Genomic DNA, 14,940 nt, shown 5'->3' with positions numbered 1-14,940 from the left:
ATCCTTATTTTTTTCAAATTTTACAGGATTTACCAAAAAGACTGGTCGCAGTAAAAAGTGGAGAGAGCTCCTGAAGTTGCCCCCAGTCAGCATGTGCAGTGACTTACGACACTCCATCGGTGAGTAAGCAGTGCTTCCGTGTGTGGGAGAGCCTGACGTCGCGTCATCACTTACATGTTACTCCTTCTTCAGCTCTTCTTTTTTTTTTTTTGGTTCTTTTTTTTTGGAGCTGGGGACCGAACCCAGGGCTAAATCCCCAACCCCTCTTCAGCTCTTCTTGCTTCACAAGTTTTCTGATGAAGTTTTCATATAACTTCATTAGTCTTTTGTGTGTAATGGAGGCTCTAGATGGAGTTATGAAAGATGATTGCTGACTTTTTCATCAGTAAAAACTAGTATATATTGAGGCAACAGAATTAGCTTAGTGGTTAAGAGCACTGGATGCTCCTGTAGAGGACCCAAATATGGTTCCCAACAGTGACATGAACACTCACAACTGTCTGCAGCTCCAGATCCAGACATGTTCTTCTGGCCTCCTCAGGCCCTGTGCACAAGTATACAGACATATGTGTAGGCAAAGTACACTTATACCTAAATTAAAAACAAGTTAATCTAAAAAATATGTCCGTGTGTGGCTTTGTGCCCATGAGTGCACTGCCTGTGGGGCCAGAAGAGGGTGTTGGGTCTCCGGAGCTGAAGTTGTGAACTCTCCACTGGGCTGGGAATTGATTGGCCCTAAGTCCAAGTGCCTAAGCTGATGCAAAGTAGCCATCATGACCACAGTCCTAGGCCCTTTCCTGTGCTTCCTTTGGTTTGTCTGCTTCATGGCACTTGAAAGCCAGAGATCTAAGGCTGCCCATTTTCAAAGATTTCCTGACTTCTGAAACTGCTGTCCAGATAACTTAGAAGAAGTTATTTGACAGTCTTTGCACTCACTACTCTGGATAGGGCTCAGCCTGAGTTAGGTTCCTGAGAGGAAGCCTGTGTTGAAGGACGTGCTAGGGGGACACATGGTGTCCTCCTAGGGGACAGTGGAGCTGTGACGTGGTGAACGTGCTCTGGACTTGAGAATGCAGTCTGCAGGAGGTAGTGCCCTCACATACTTCAAGAGAAGATAGAGCAAAGAGAAGCCTTTTCCTCATTGGCCCCGTTGTGGAGGGAAGTGAAGACTGAGCTCTCTTGTTCTCTACACAGCAGAGGGATTCTTCTCTTAAGGAGCTGAGGAGCAACCACAGGAGCAGCTCAGCCAGAACCAACTCAAGCTGAGCTATGGCTGCCAGAAGAATGGCTCTAAAGATGATTCTGGCCTCTGTTAAAACCAACCACAGGCAGTGCCATCAATAAGGAGAGCGAAGAGGAAGAGGCAGTGTTGAGTCTCGGCAATGAACTCCTTGTTTAGGGAGCACCACGAGTGTCAGTGGCTTGGACACTCAGAGTACCTTTCGGTTCTTCTCCTGCAGGGGGAACAGAGTTTCCTTTGACCTGACCTTCTAACCTTGGAGAATTAAATGGTGACTTGTAAAAATAAATGAATAAATGTGCACAATTCAGTGCTTTATTTAGATAATTATTTTTAAGGCATATGTTTATGTAGGCCAGGCTGGCCTTGAATTTGCTGTGTAGACAAGGATGATCTTGAACTTCTGATCTTGCTTTTATCTCTCAAGTGCTAAAATTATGGGCATGTATTGCCATATGTGGTATCTATGATGCTAAGGATGGAGCCTAAGGGCATTGTGCATGCTGTAAAGCACTCTGCCTACTGAACTCGCTCCCTAGCTCCCTTGCTTAGACCCAGTGATCTACAACAGGAATGTCCTGGACTCCCAGAATTACCTGATACTAATAAACTTTTTTTTTCTTTTCTTTTTTTCAGAGCTGGGGACCGAACCCAGGGCCTTGCGCTTGCTAGGCAAGCGCTCTACCACTGAGCTAAATCCCCAACCCCACTAATAAACTTTTTACTGGATGGATTTATTATGATTTGTTCATTTACCTTAATTCTTCACCTTTAGAGCTGCTTTTGGGAAACAGGGCAGGTCAGGGCAGGACTTAGGATAGGAACCTGAAGGTAAAAACTGAAGTAAAGGTCATGGAGGAAAACTATTTACTGGCTTGCTTATGGCTCTCTGAGTTTGCTTTCACATAGACCCCAGGACCACCTGCCCAGAGGTGGGACCACTTATAGCAATCATTAATCAAGAAAATGGCCTCCAGACATATCTATGGACCAATTTTATGAGGCATTTTTAAATTATGATTCTCTCTTCCTGGGACCAGAGAAATGGCTCAGTAGTTAAGAGCACTGGTTGCTTTTACAGAGGACCTTCAATTCCCAGCACCCACACAGAGGCTCACAATCTTTGATCTATAAGTCCAGTTACAGGAGATTCAGTGCTTCTGACTTTCAAATGTTCGTAAACATAAAATAAATCTAAAAGAAAAAATTTCCTGTTTCTAGATATATCTAGGAAGTTTGTATCCAGTTGACAAGGAACAACCAGCATAGCTACTGCTAGGAGAGCAGCAGGCCTTCCTCCTGTCCCTCTCCATTCCTCGTTACTTCCCTCCATTCCATTCCTTTCCTTCCTCCTTTCCTTCTATTCTTTTGTTACTTATCAGTGTACAAAATAATGGGCCAATACACTAGTACCCGTCTTTATTCCCAACATTCAGGAGGCAGAGGCAGGTGGATCTCTTGTCAGTTTGAAGCCAACCTGGGCTACATAGGAAGTTGCAGGTCAGCCAGGACTACATAGTGAGACCTTGTCTAACAAAACTAAGTAATGCGTTTCACTGTTACATCTTCTTAGACTTTATTCTTATCTGCCATCCTCTGCTGCTGAACATGGCTTTCTTGCTGAAGGTTGACTCGTTCTAGACATCTTTGTTTTATACTTTTCTTGACACAGTGCTAGAACATTAGAGCGTTATTCTCAGAACAATATTACTGAGGTAAGGAGATGCAAGGAATAAGATATTTTCTATGAAAAGAAAAAAAAGGGAGAGTTAAAATCATAAATTATAAAAAGAATAAACAAATCAATAATCATAATTATTTTAAATTTTGTTTGCAAGTATAAAAATATCAAGAATCAAGATGGAGAGAGGTTTTAAACATTCTGACTTAGTACATTGCTACATAAGCAGTTTATTCCAGGCACCTAGGGCGAGTGCAGTAGTAGAAAGTTTTCTTCATGCCCCTGCCTTCTTTGTAGATGGTCACTCCTAGGGCTTATCTATCTCCTATATATTTCATTTTAGAGAATACTCTATTTCAAGTTAAGTTTTACAAATCTTTACAAGTTCTAGGTGTCTTTGGCTGTCTGTTGGTTGTGGGTTATTTTTTTATTTTGGGAGAGGGTCTCATCATGTGACCAAGACTGGCCTTGAATGTATAGATAGTCCTCCTGTCTCAGCCTCTAGAATGGTGGGATTATAAGCTTGTGCCTCCCAATTAGTTCTTCCAGTTTTGTTTGTTGTATGTGTGTATGTATGTATGCCTGCCTGCATGCATGTATGTATATGTATGTATATTTGTGTGTATGTACATGTCTGCATATGTGCATGTGGAAGCTAGACAGCAATATTAGGTATCTACCTTGATCATCTCCACATTAGTTTTTTTGAGACAGAGTCTCTCACTGAGTTTGGAGCTTGACAATTCAGCTAGACTCTCTGGCCAGGGAACCCCTGAAATCCGCCCTGGGGTTACAGGAACACTCCATCATGCCTAGGTTTTTATGTTGGTGCTGGGGACATAAAACCAGATCCTCATGCTCGTGTAGGACACACTTTACCGATTCAGATGTCTCTGCCACGCCTGCTTGTATCTTTAAATGTGTGATGACTCAATTTAAATTAGTAAGCAGTAGCTTAGAAATAATAATATAGATACTATTTTTTACTTTCATTTTATTAAGTGAAAACAATGTAGATTGAGAACAGCATTTAGTGGGTAGTAACTACTATGCTTGTTTCTCCCTTTTACCCAGAAAAGGATTTTAGCAGTCTTTGTGACCAACAGCCAATCGGAAGACTTCTTTTCAGACAATTCTGTAATACGAAACCAGATCTAAAGAGGTGCATTGAATTCTTGGATGCAGCGGTGAGTGGTCCATCTCAGGACTGCACTGTGCAGTCTTGTGCTTTTGAATATTAAAACTGGGCCTGACAGAGTTGGTAGCTGTTTTGATGTTCTACCCCCCCTTTTCTCCTTCTCTCTGTTTTTGAGATAGGGTCTCACTTTGTAGCCCACACTAGTCTGGACCTCACTTTGTAGGTCAGGGCTCTTACAGTGTAGCCTGGCCTGGCCTTAAACTTGCAGCAGTCCTTCTGCTGCCAGCTCCTGACTACCATGGTCACAGGCATGCATAACCTTCCTGGCTCCTGGTGAGTAAGTTTTGTGTATGAAAAAGCAGCAAGAGATGAGCGCTGCTCTTCATCTTGCTTTCACCTTTAAAAACTGTTTTATTTTAAATGTGACTATCTGCATGTTTGCGTGGATGTGCGCCATATGTATGTCTGATGCCCTTGGTGGCCAGAAGATGGTTCCTTTGGAACTGGAGTTAAAGATTATTGTTAGCCACTATGTGGGTTCTGGGAACTAAACCTGGTCCTCAGAAAGAGCAGTAAGTGTGCTTAACTGCTAAACCATCTCTTTAGCTCTGTTTTCTCCTTGTTTTGATGTAGCCTGGGATTCCAGCTTGTGGGAGGGTACCATCCACGTTTAGGGTAGGTCTTTCCTGCTTGGTTTATGCTTTCTAGAAACACGCATAGAAGCATATAGAGATATATTTCCGTGGTGTGCTTGAATCCAGTCAAATCGACAATGGACATTAACTCACCCACCCTCATTGACATTTTTACCCCAGTATTGTTCTTACATCCTCAGAGAACTACTTAAATTTAATCCACAGAATGCTCTGAGGGTTCTGAGTGTGCTATGAGTTCATAGGTCAGGTAATTTAAAGCTTTATGCAATGCTGTCGTGAGTAGCATCACTAACCTGTGTCTTTTTCCTAATCGCTCCAATCAGGCAGAGTATGAAGTTACCATCGAAGAGGAACAAAGAGAATTTGGACTATCCATCTACAGTAGATTCTTCAAAGAGGTATGGTTTCTCCTCCTCTTCCTCCTCTTCTACTATTCATCCTCTCTCCTCTTCCCTCCTCCTCTCCTTCCTCCTTCTTCCCCCTTCCCCTCGTCCTATTCCTTCTTCAGTTTTTGGATAAAATATAACATGTATTAAAGCCTTTAATTTTTTTACAACTGTTTCTCTTTTGTGTTTTTGTTTAGATTAAGAAAAAAGCCTCTTAGAAAATTGAATCAAAGAATTTAATTGTTTCCCGAAGCAGAACATAATTTGAGGAACTTTATTTGCCTAATTTGAACTAAAAATAACATTTTTCCTAAAAGTTTTTATAAATCTTCGTTTTTATAAATCTTCATTTTTATTTCTTCTTAAAAAAACAAATCCATTTATTTGTTTGTTTCTATCTTATTTTAAATCAAGTTATCCACACCTACATAGACAGGGAACCTTCTTTATATAGCATTGGCTGGCCTGGAACTTTCTATGCCTACAGGCTGGCCTTAGACTCACATATGTTTACCTGCCTCAAGGACTGTTGAGATTGAGGGCATGTGCCACTATGCCTAGCCATTCAGATCCTTTACTGTCTGCTTTACTGTCTATATATCAGGAACTTGGCTTATACATTTCTCTTTATATACACACATACACACATATATATATAATATGCATATTATATATATAATATATATTATCACATTAGAATGCTTCGCTAGTTTTCTGAGGTGGTATGTTTGTCTGCACACTGCCATGTATGCCTGGTGACCACAGAGACCAAGAGAGGGCATCAGATCCCCTGAGACTGAAATTACAGACAGTTGCAAGCTGCCATCTGTATGCTGGGAATTGAACCCGTGTCCTCTGGAAAGCAGTTAATGAGTGTTCTTAACTGTTGAGCCATCTCTCCAGCCTGTTTTTATTGCTCTTGATTTACTAATTATCACCATATTAATACAACTAGGGTCCTATGGCAAAGACATGACATGGAGTGCAGGGTATGTCCTAACATGTTATAGTGCCCATTCGCCACAAAGAAAGTAATTTTAATGGAGAGAAGACAAAGGGTTTTAATCAAATAGACATTTGAAGAAGACGTAAATTAAGCACTTCAGGCCATCTGTGTAGTGATATGAGCTTTAGGTCTAAATAGAGGAAGAACTGGGGCAGGCACCAAGGGGCAAGAGGAATGTATAATGAAGTCATGCATGTTCTGGCGGATTGATCATTGTCTCAATTCTGCTATTGTAAAGTGACTTCAGACAAATTCTTACCACGTGCGGGGACAGTCTATCTCTAGTGATGACTGACCTATTTAGGGGTGGGGTGTCATTTTTATCATAGAGTAATAGGTCAGGAAGGCTTTGCTATTTCTGGAGTCCAGGTGACAGCAGGTTTAGGACAATGTTTGGTTCTTTCAGGGTCCTTTCTGGAAACTAGGCATAGAAAAGTTGTCGGTAGAATACTCTTTCTGGAAAGTAGGCATAGAAAAGTTGTCAGTAGAATACTCTTTCTGGAACTAGGCATAGAAAAGTTGTTGGTAGAATACTCTTTCTGGAAACTAGGCATAGAAAAGTTGTTGGTAGAATACTCTTTCTGGAAACTAGGCATAGAAAAGTTGTCAGTAGAATACTCTTTCTGGAACTAGGCATAGAAAAGTTGTCGGTAGAATACTCTTTTTCGCTTTCAGTGTTAAAAGAGGGATGAGGCAAGCTAGGTATCAATGATTTACATGCTTATGTATAGTGTTACACAAAATCTGAACCAAAGTAAAAAAGAGATACAAAATGAAGGAAAAAAATCAAGCTTTTATCTACTGTTATCTTTCGTTTTGAATAGTTTTTATAATTTTTAAATATTTTTTCTTTGGTTTTTGGTACATCTTTAATCCCAGCACTTGGGGGGCAAAGCAAAGCAAACAGATCTGTGAGAGTTTGAGGCCAGTTTAATTTTCATAGTAAATTCCATCCAGGTTAGCCAGGACTATATCGTGATACCTTGTATCAAAAAACAACAAAAGAGAAAAAAGATATACAAAGTTTAAAGATAATATTAGAGAAGGGCAAAAAAGCGAGTGTAGGAAGGGGCAAGTCCACACTGTATTCCAGTGGTTGGCAATCCCTGGAGAGTCAACAGACCTTTTCACAGGGGTTACCTAATGCCCTTGGAAATATCAGATACTACATTATAATTCATAATAGTCACAAAATTACAGTTATGAAGTAACAATGAAAATAATTTTATAGTTGGGGTGAACACTTATGGAGCTGTATTAAAGGATTGAAAGCATTAAGAGGGTTGAGAACCTCTGCTCTAGACAGATATTAACCCATTCAAAAAGGCTCTGTATTCATGTACTTAAAGAGCATAGATCCCAATATTATTAAAATACCAATTAAATCTCAACATGAGTTTTAGAGAAATGAGATACTCAAACTACAGCATTTGGTAAAAGACGTTTGTCAACCTCTCTTTTCCTTTTGTGTGTGTGTGATATACATGTATGTATTTACTTAAGTGCATGTAAGTGCACGTTTGCATGTGCATGTAGAGGCCTGAGGTTAATGTCAGAAATCTTCCTTGATTGTTCTTTCACCTTTTAAAAACATTTTTTTGAGTTTTTATTTTTGTTTTATGTGTACGTTTGTTTTGCCTGCATGTATGCTTGTACACCATGGTCAAGCAGGGCCCTTGGAGGTTAAGAAGAGTGTCCCTTAGGACAGGAGTTGCAGATGGTCGTGAGTTGCCCTGTGGGTGCTCGAAACCAAACCTGTTGCTAAGCCATCTCTACAGCTCCTTATTTTATTTTTTATGTGTATGAGTGTTTTGCCAGCATGTATGTCTGTGCACAACTTGTATGCAGTGTCCCACAGAAGGTATCAGATCCCCTGGGACTGGAGTTACCGATGGTTGTGCTGGAAATCGAACACAGGTAGGTCCTCTGGAAGAGTAGCTATTGCTCGTAACTACAGAGCCATCTCACAGCCTTCTTTTTTGATGCTTGCTTAGCCCAGGCTGTATGGAATTGCTTACCCTAGGTTGACCTCAAGCTCACAGAAATCTACTTAATTCTGCCTTCCAAATGATGGGATTAAAGGCTGGAGACATGACTCAGTGGTTAAGAGCACTGACTGTTTTTCCAGAGGTCCTGAGTTCAATTCCCAGCAGCCACATGGTGGCTCACAACCATCTGTAATGGGATCTGATGCCCTCTTCTGGTATGACTGAAGACAGATACAGTGTACTCATACAGAAAAGAAAAAAGAAGAAAGTGTGTGCCCCCACATCTAGGTATTTTTAAGTTATTTATTCATTATTATGTGTGTGCATGATGTGTGCATATGTGTGTGCCATGGCATATTATGGAGGTCATAGTACAGCTCTATGGAGCTGGTTCTTCTACCACTATGTAGGGTCCACGGATTGAGCTCAGGTTGTCAGGTTTGTACAGTAAGTATCTTTACCCAGTGAACCTTCTTCTGGCCTCCACCTTATTTTTTCTGAGGCATTTTCATTTAAACAAAGTAAGAGCTCATTATCCTATCACTCGGGATTCCCAAATACTAAAATTAAGCCAATTTTCATTTTTATAATTAAGTAAATAACTAAAAGCTAAGTAGGGTTTTTTTCTGGGATTACAAAACTAGTTTAGTATGCTAAATCAAATTAGTATAATATACAATATTGGTAGAATAAATTTGTAAAAAAAAGATATAGAAACAGAATTGGGCAATCTACATCCTTTTATAATAAAAGCCTTAAACAACTAGAATGTTAGTTGTTTTTTGGAGTTTTCTTTTTTTGTTTTTGTTTTTGTTTTTGTTTTTGTTTTTGTTTTTGTTTTTTTTTTGAGACAGGGTTTCTCTGTGTAGCCCTGGCTGTTGTGAAGCTCTCTCTCCAGACCAGACTGGCATCAAACTCACAGAAATCAGCCTGCCTCTGTCTCCCAAGTGCTGGGATTAAAGGCGTGTGCCACCTCCTAGCCAAACTAGGATTGGAATGGAACTTGTTCAGCTTGATAAAGGACATCAGCAAATACAGGTAACATCACATTTAAATGTGAAAGGTACATGTTCTCTCTAAGATTAAGAAAAGGCAAGATCATTTCTTTGTTTCATTGATTGAGCTAGAGATTTGACTTGAAGTTCCTTTGTGTTGGTTCTACCCAGGGCAGTAAGATAGGAAAAAGAAGTAAAAATAGAAGCTGTGGGGAGGGGTGGTCCAGCAGTGAAGAGTATTGGTACTCTCCTAGAGCCATGTACTTTGGATTCCCAGCACCCACGCAGTGACTTACAACCTTCTGTCACTCCAGTTATAGAAGTTACACAAGAGAATCTGTTGTCTTCTTCTGGCCTCCAAGGGTCCCAGGAACACAGTGGTGCACAGGCATTTGCTGACAAATCACCTATTCACATCCAACTTAATCATTAAAAAAAGTGCAAGTATCCAGATTGGAGAGGAATAAATAGAACTATCTTATTTGAGGTGATGTAATTTTATATAGAGAAAATTCTAAGGACTCTACATATACATAAACAAGAAACATTACTAGTGCTAACAAATAAGTGCTCATAGATACTAGATGTACAAAATTTTGTTGTAATTTTATACATTAGTAAGTAAAAACAACAAATTAAGAAAATCCATTTATATTTTCATCAATAATGAAAAAAATGCTTAGATATATTTGAATAAATAAAACTTTTGTATATTCAGTAATGAAACACTGAAGAAATTAAATGACATCTAAATGAGAAAACATTCCATGTTCATGGATCAAAAGACTTAATATTGTTAACATGTCCATACTCAGCAAATTGCTATTTGTTTTAACTCTATTCCCCATCAGATTGATCTGCTCCTTTTGTAGAAATCAGCAAACTGAGTTTAGAATGCAACTGTATATTTAAAATCCCCAAATAATTGTATTCCTGGGGCCAGGGAAGAATATAGAGAATTCACACTTCTCAGCTACAGAGTTACAATAATCAAGACAATATGGTACTTGGATAGGGGTAGATATTCAGGTCAGTGGTATAGACTGAGAATTAGAAGTAAACCGATAAGTTTACAATCAACTGATTAATTGTAAAGCTACTGACACCACCCAGAAGTAGAAGGCATAGTCTTTTCAACAAATGATGCTGGAACAAGTAGAAATTCACATATAAAAAATGAAGTGGTACTCTTGCCTTGTACCACAAGTAAAAAGTATACTCCAAATGGATATAAACCAAAACAAAATAGTCAAAAGTGTACAGCTTTCATAGTTAGATATTCTAATACTCAGACTGTAAGGAACTTTTATAACTAAGCAATAAGAACCCCGAAGTTTAAAAACAATCAAACTTACATGTTTGAGTATTTTTTTTTCCCTTCTTTTTTTCCAGAGCTGAGGACCGAACCCAGGGCCTTGCGCTTCCTAGGCAAGCGCTCTACCACTGAGCCAAATCTCCAACCCCGTGTTTGAGTATTTTGCCTGTATGTGTATCGCATGTGTGCCTGATGCAAGAATTCAGTAAAGAGTGTTTATCCCTTGAAACAGGAGTTATGGATGGATGGATGGTTGCTTGTTACCATGTGGATTCTGAGAACCAAACTCGGGTACTCCGCAAGAGCAGCCAGTGCTTTTACTGCTGAGCCATCTCTTCAGCTGTAAAATTTTATTTCATGTGATGGGTATTTTGTCTGCATGTTTATCTGTATACCGCCTGTGTTCATAGTGCCTATGGAGGCCAGAAGAGGGTGTCAGTCCTCTGGAGCTAGAGTTATGGATGCCTGTGGTCACCATGTAGGTGCTGACAACTAAACCCAGGTCTGGAAGAACAGCCAGTGCTCTTAACTGTTGAGCCATCTCTTCAGCCCTGCTTTTTTAAAAATAGCAAAGTAAGTGTATATTTTAGCAAGGAAGATTAGGAGTACTTTCTCTTTAAACTTCTGATCATCTTTCTATGCCACTGACCTGTATATCCCTGTCCAAGAACCACATTGTCTTAATTATTGTAACTTTGTAGCTGAATTCTCTAAATTTTCAAACTCTACCTTCCTTTATGTCCATAAAAGTGAACTTTACTGTTATATACTATGTTTAAAGTATTAAATTAGCAAGGCACTAAATCATCTGGTAAATTTGTACTCTTACCACCTGTTCTTAAAAATAATCCTTTGTCTTGTTTTGTATCAGGCCAGTAATGTTACCCATTAGTGGCTGGATTTTAGTTTAACATTTCGTCTCTTCTCACTGATGTTTACAAAGGTAGCTTTTGGGCTGGAGAGATGGCTCAGCAGTTAAGAGCACTGACTGCTCTTTCAGAGGTCCTGAGTTCAAATCCCAGCAACCACATGGTGGCTCACAACCATCTGTAATGGGATCCGATGCCCTCTTCTGGTGTGTCTGAAGACAGCTATAGTGTATATAATAAATAAATCTTTAAAAAATAGAAAGATAGCTTTTCTTTTCTATGAGTATTAATATATAGCTTTGGTAGTATTGAAAATAGCATCTCTACTTAGAGTTAATTGTTAAATAGTTTTAACAGAATCAATCTGGGATGCATTTTAGAAAGATGAGACATTGTTAGGTGTGGTAGAACATGCCTTTGATCCCAGCATTTAGAAGGCAGAAGCAGGAACTCTGTGAGTTCCAGACCCTGTCTCAAAATAAAATATAAGGGACTGGAGAGATGTCTCTGAGTTTAAGAGCACAGGCTGCTCCTCCAGAGGACCCAGGTTCTATTCCAAATACCCCCATGGTGGCTCACAGCTACCTATATTACAGTTATAGGGGATGCAAAGCCCCTTTCTTGTCTGTACAGGTATGAGGCACATATGTATGGCACAGACCTATATGTAAGAAAAACATCTACACACACACATCTAAACACACGCACACGCACACACACTCAATGTAAAGGGGAAATAGAACTGTTTAAATACTGGCTTTGTCAGCTAAGAAAACGTCTTCTTGTTTTCAGTGCCTAGTATAAAGTGTATTTGTTGAACAAGCACACTCCTTTTCATAAATAGAGAAAGGAGAGGACTCGTCTTATTCCTATGTCCTGCTGCACGGGAAGAAACTGGGGTTGAGAGTCTTGAAAGGTGTTGCACCACTTACTGTTGTAACCAAGAAGTTTTGTAGCTTCCTCAGCCCATTTCCTCATGCATCATGGTTATTCTGAGGTTAAGTGAGATTTTCAACTTCTTTGAATTAGCTGTTTTGATTTATAGAAAATAAAATTTTGGGCTGGAGAGATGGCTCAGTGGTTAAGGGCACTGACTGCTCTTCCAGAGGTCCTGAGTTCAGATCCCAGCAACCACATGGTGGCTCACAACTGTCTGTAATAGGATGCTCTCTTCTGAAGTCAACTACAGAAAATAAAATTTTGATAGTAGCTGGATTTTGCATAGTCAGAAGTCATTCTGGAATTTATAGACTTTAATTATAAATTAAATAACTAAATGTAATATTGATCTTTTACCCAAATCTAGACAATGATTTTCTCATGTGCTTCTTTTTCTCAGAATCTCTTCCCAAGTTTTTAAAAAATAGGAAACCATGACCCAGGGACACTGTCAGTGAGAATGTAAGGTGGTAGTCCCATTTTAGAGGGAAGTTTCATTGTGAACATCAGTATTTAAAATGGCTCGAGAGAAGCTTAACAGTTGAAATTACTGGTTGCTTTTCCATAGGACCCTGGTTTGATTTCCAGTACACGTATGACAGCTCACAACAGACTCTTACAGTTTCAGAGGATTGGGCACCCTCTTCTAGTCTCTCAGGGCAAATGCACACACTGCACAACACTCAAACACAGAAAATGGAAAAATAAAGTGTAACTTTTTAAAATGTGTGCCCATTGATCTAATATTCTATTTTGTAGTTATTCGGGTTTTTGAGTCAGGCTTTCTCTGAGTAGCTCTGAGTATCTTGGAACTCACTTTGTAGACCAGGCTGGCCTTAACCATAGAGATCCATCTTCTTCTGCTTCTCAAGCGCTAGGATGTACCATCACTGCCCCACATAGTAATTTTATTTTTAAGAAGCCATTCTATGGGAACCAAGTGGCTAGAGGTGTTGGTGGTAATGGTGTAATGGTGTTTGCGGTAGGAAAATTGGCAAAGAGAATGTTTAGTCAATTCCTGTGTACAAAAGCTACACACACACACACACACACACACACACACACACACACACACACACACACACACTCCTGTTTGTATGAGAATGAAGTATTGTGTTTCCAAACAGATAACTGTTTTTAAAGTTTTAAACTGTTATTTCAAAAATATAAGATGAAATTTACATTAATCATTTTTTTTTCGAGACAGGGTCTTTGAACATAGATAGCCCTGACAGTCCTAGAACTCATTCTGTAATCTAGGCTGCCCTTGAACTCACAGAGATCCTCTACCCTCTGCTTTCTGGGAATAAAGATGCGTGACACCATGTCCAGAAAATACTTCTTCTTAATGTAGTATTTTCATTAATTATTTGAGAATTTCATTCATGCATACAGTGTATTTTGATAATACTTACTTCCTATTCTTTCCTCTAATTCTTCCTCCCAGGTCCAACTCTCACATTTTACCTCTTCCAAACTTCATGTCTTTTTAATAACTAATACACTAAATTGCCTTATGAGAGGCCACTGATTTAATGAAAACTGGGTCTTCTTCCCTCAGAAGCCATCAGCTGTCAATAGCTTCTTTTTTTTTTTTTTTTTGGTTCTTTTTTTCGGAGCTGGGGACCGAACCCAGGGTCTTGCGCTTCCTAGGTAAGCGCTCTACCACTGAGCTAAATCCCCAGCCCCAGTCAATAGCTTCTTATGTAGGAGTGGGGACTTGTGAGCCCCTTCCCCCGCATGCTAGATTGTTTACTGACTTGTTCCTGTGAAGGGTTTATGCAGGTAACCACAGCTTCTGTGAGGTCATGAATATAGTTGTCATGTCCAGAAGACACCATTTTGATCCAGTCATTCTCAACTTGTAGCTCTTGTACTCTTTCTGTCCCTTCTTCCAAAGAGAATACCTGAGTTTTAGGAACATGATGTCCCACTGTGGGTGAGGACCCCATAGACACTTATTCTTTGTATTTTGACCAATTGTGATTTTTCTGCATTAACCACCAACCATTGCACAAAGAAAAATTCTCTGGGGTGGACTAAGAGCTTTACTGGTCTATGGGTATAGAGATACAAATTGGAGGTGCAGTTTGATACTATGTCCATTTAATAAAAATAATAGTAGTATATTCCCCCCTGGGGCCTATGAACTCCCTGATCATGTGTTTAGGGCCAGATTTACAGAAGGAGTGAGTTTCCTCCAATGGAGTTGGCCTTAAATCCAACCGGAAAGTGATTTGTTATCCCCATAACGTTTGTGTCACCGATGAACATAGCTCACAATGCTGTCCATCTTGGTAGCTCACAGTGTTAACAGCTGCCTAAGATTGTTGATGACTTTTCTTCCCTAAAGACTCCATAGCACCTTCGGGTACTATGGAAGTGAATCAGCCAGGTGAAAGCTCCTGGTCAGTACCAACTTGATTTGTCCATGTGCTCTGACCAGAGTGTGGTATCTGTTTCTCATTGTATAGTTTAGTAGTTGAGTATATTTATACTATTATGTAAACAATCTCTAGAACATTTTTATCTTGCAAAAAGAAAGCACCAGCAGTAGTCTAATCTCCTTTCTCTTTCACACATACCAATTACTTTTCTACTTTCTAACACTTTCAGATTTACTGCCCACATATATCCATAAGTAAAGCTAATTCTTTTGGGACTAGTTTATTTTATTCAGTATAATGTTTTTAATGATATCTATGTTGTAGAATTAGAATGAGTCAA

General features: G+C 39.5%; 1 protein-coding gene across 31 annotated transcripts in view; it reads left to right on the top strand.

Annotated features, from left to right (window-relative positions):
* Grk4 (G protein-coupled receptor kinase 4) overlaps positions 1-14,940 on the top strand; it is a 74,594-nt gene that overhangs the window by 6,007 nt on the left and 53,647 nt on the right. For 27 of the 31 annotated variants that reach the window (XR_010057407.1, XR_010057403.1, XR_010057402.1 and 24 more), the window contains exons 2-4: positions 27-119; positions 3,996-4,108; positions 5,039-5,113. Coding sequence is in view for 19 of the 31 variants with exons in the window: in XM_006251359.4 (XP_006251421.1) it covers positions 27-119; positions 3,996-4,108; positions 5,039-5,113 (281 nt within the window). In the remaining 12 variants the exon portion in view is untranslated. Of the gene's footprint in view, positions 1-26; positions 120-3,995; positions 4,109-5,038; positions 5,114-10,815; positions 10,979-14,940 lie in introns of those variants that run through there. The other 4 variants (XM_063273531.1, XM_063273526.1, XM_063273522.1 and 1 more) reach the window with 3 other exon arrangements.

Source organism: Rattus norvegicus, chromosome 14 (genome assembly GCF_036323735.1).
Source record: "Rattus norvegicus strain BN/NHsdMcwi chromosome 14, GRCr8, whole genome shotgun sequence".
Taxonomy (NCBI): Eukaryota; Metazoa; Chordata; class Mammalia; order Rodentia; family Muridae; genus Rattus; species Rattus norvegicus.
This window is presented reverse-complemented; position numbering and strand designations above follow the sequence as displayed.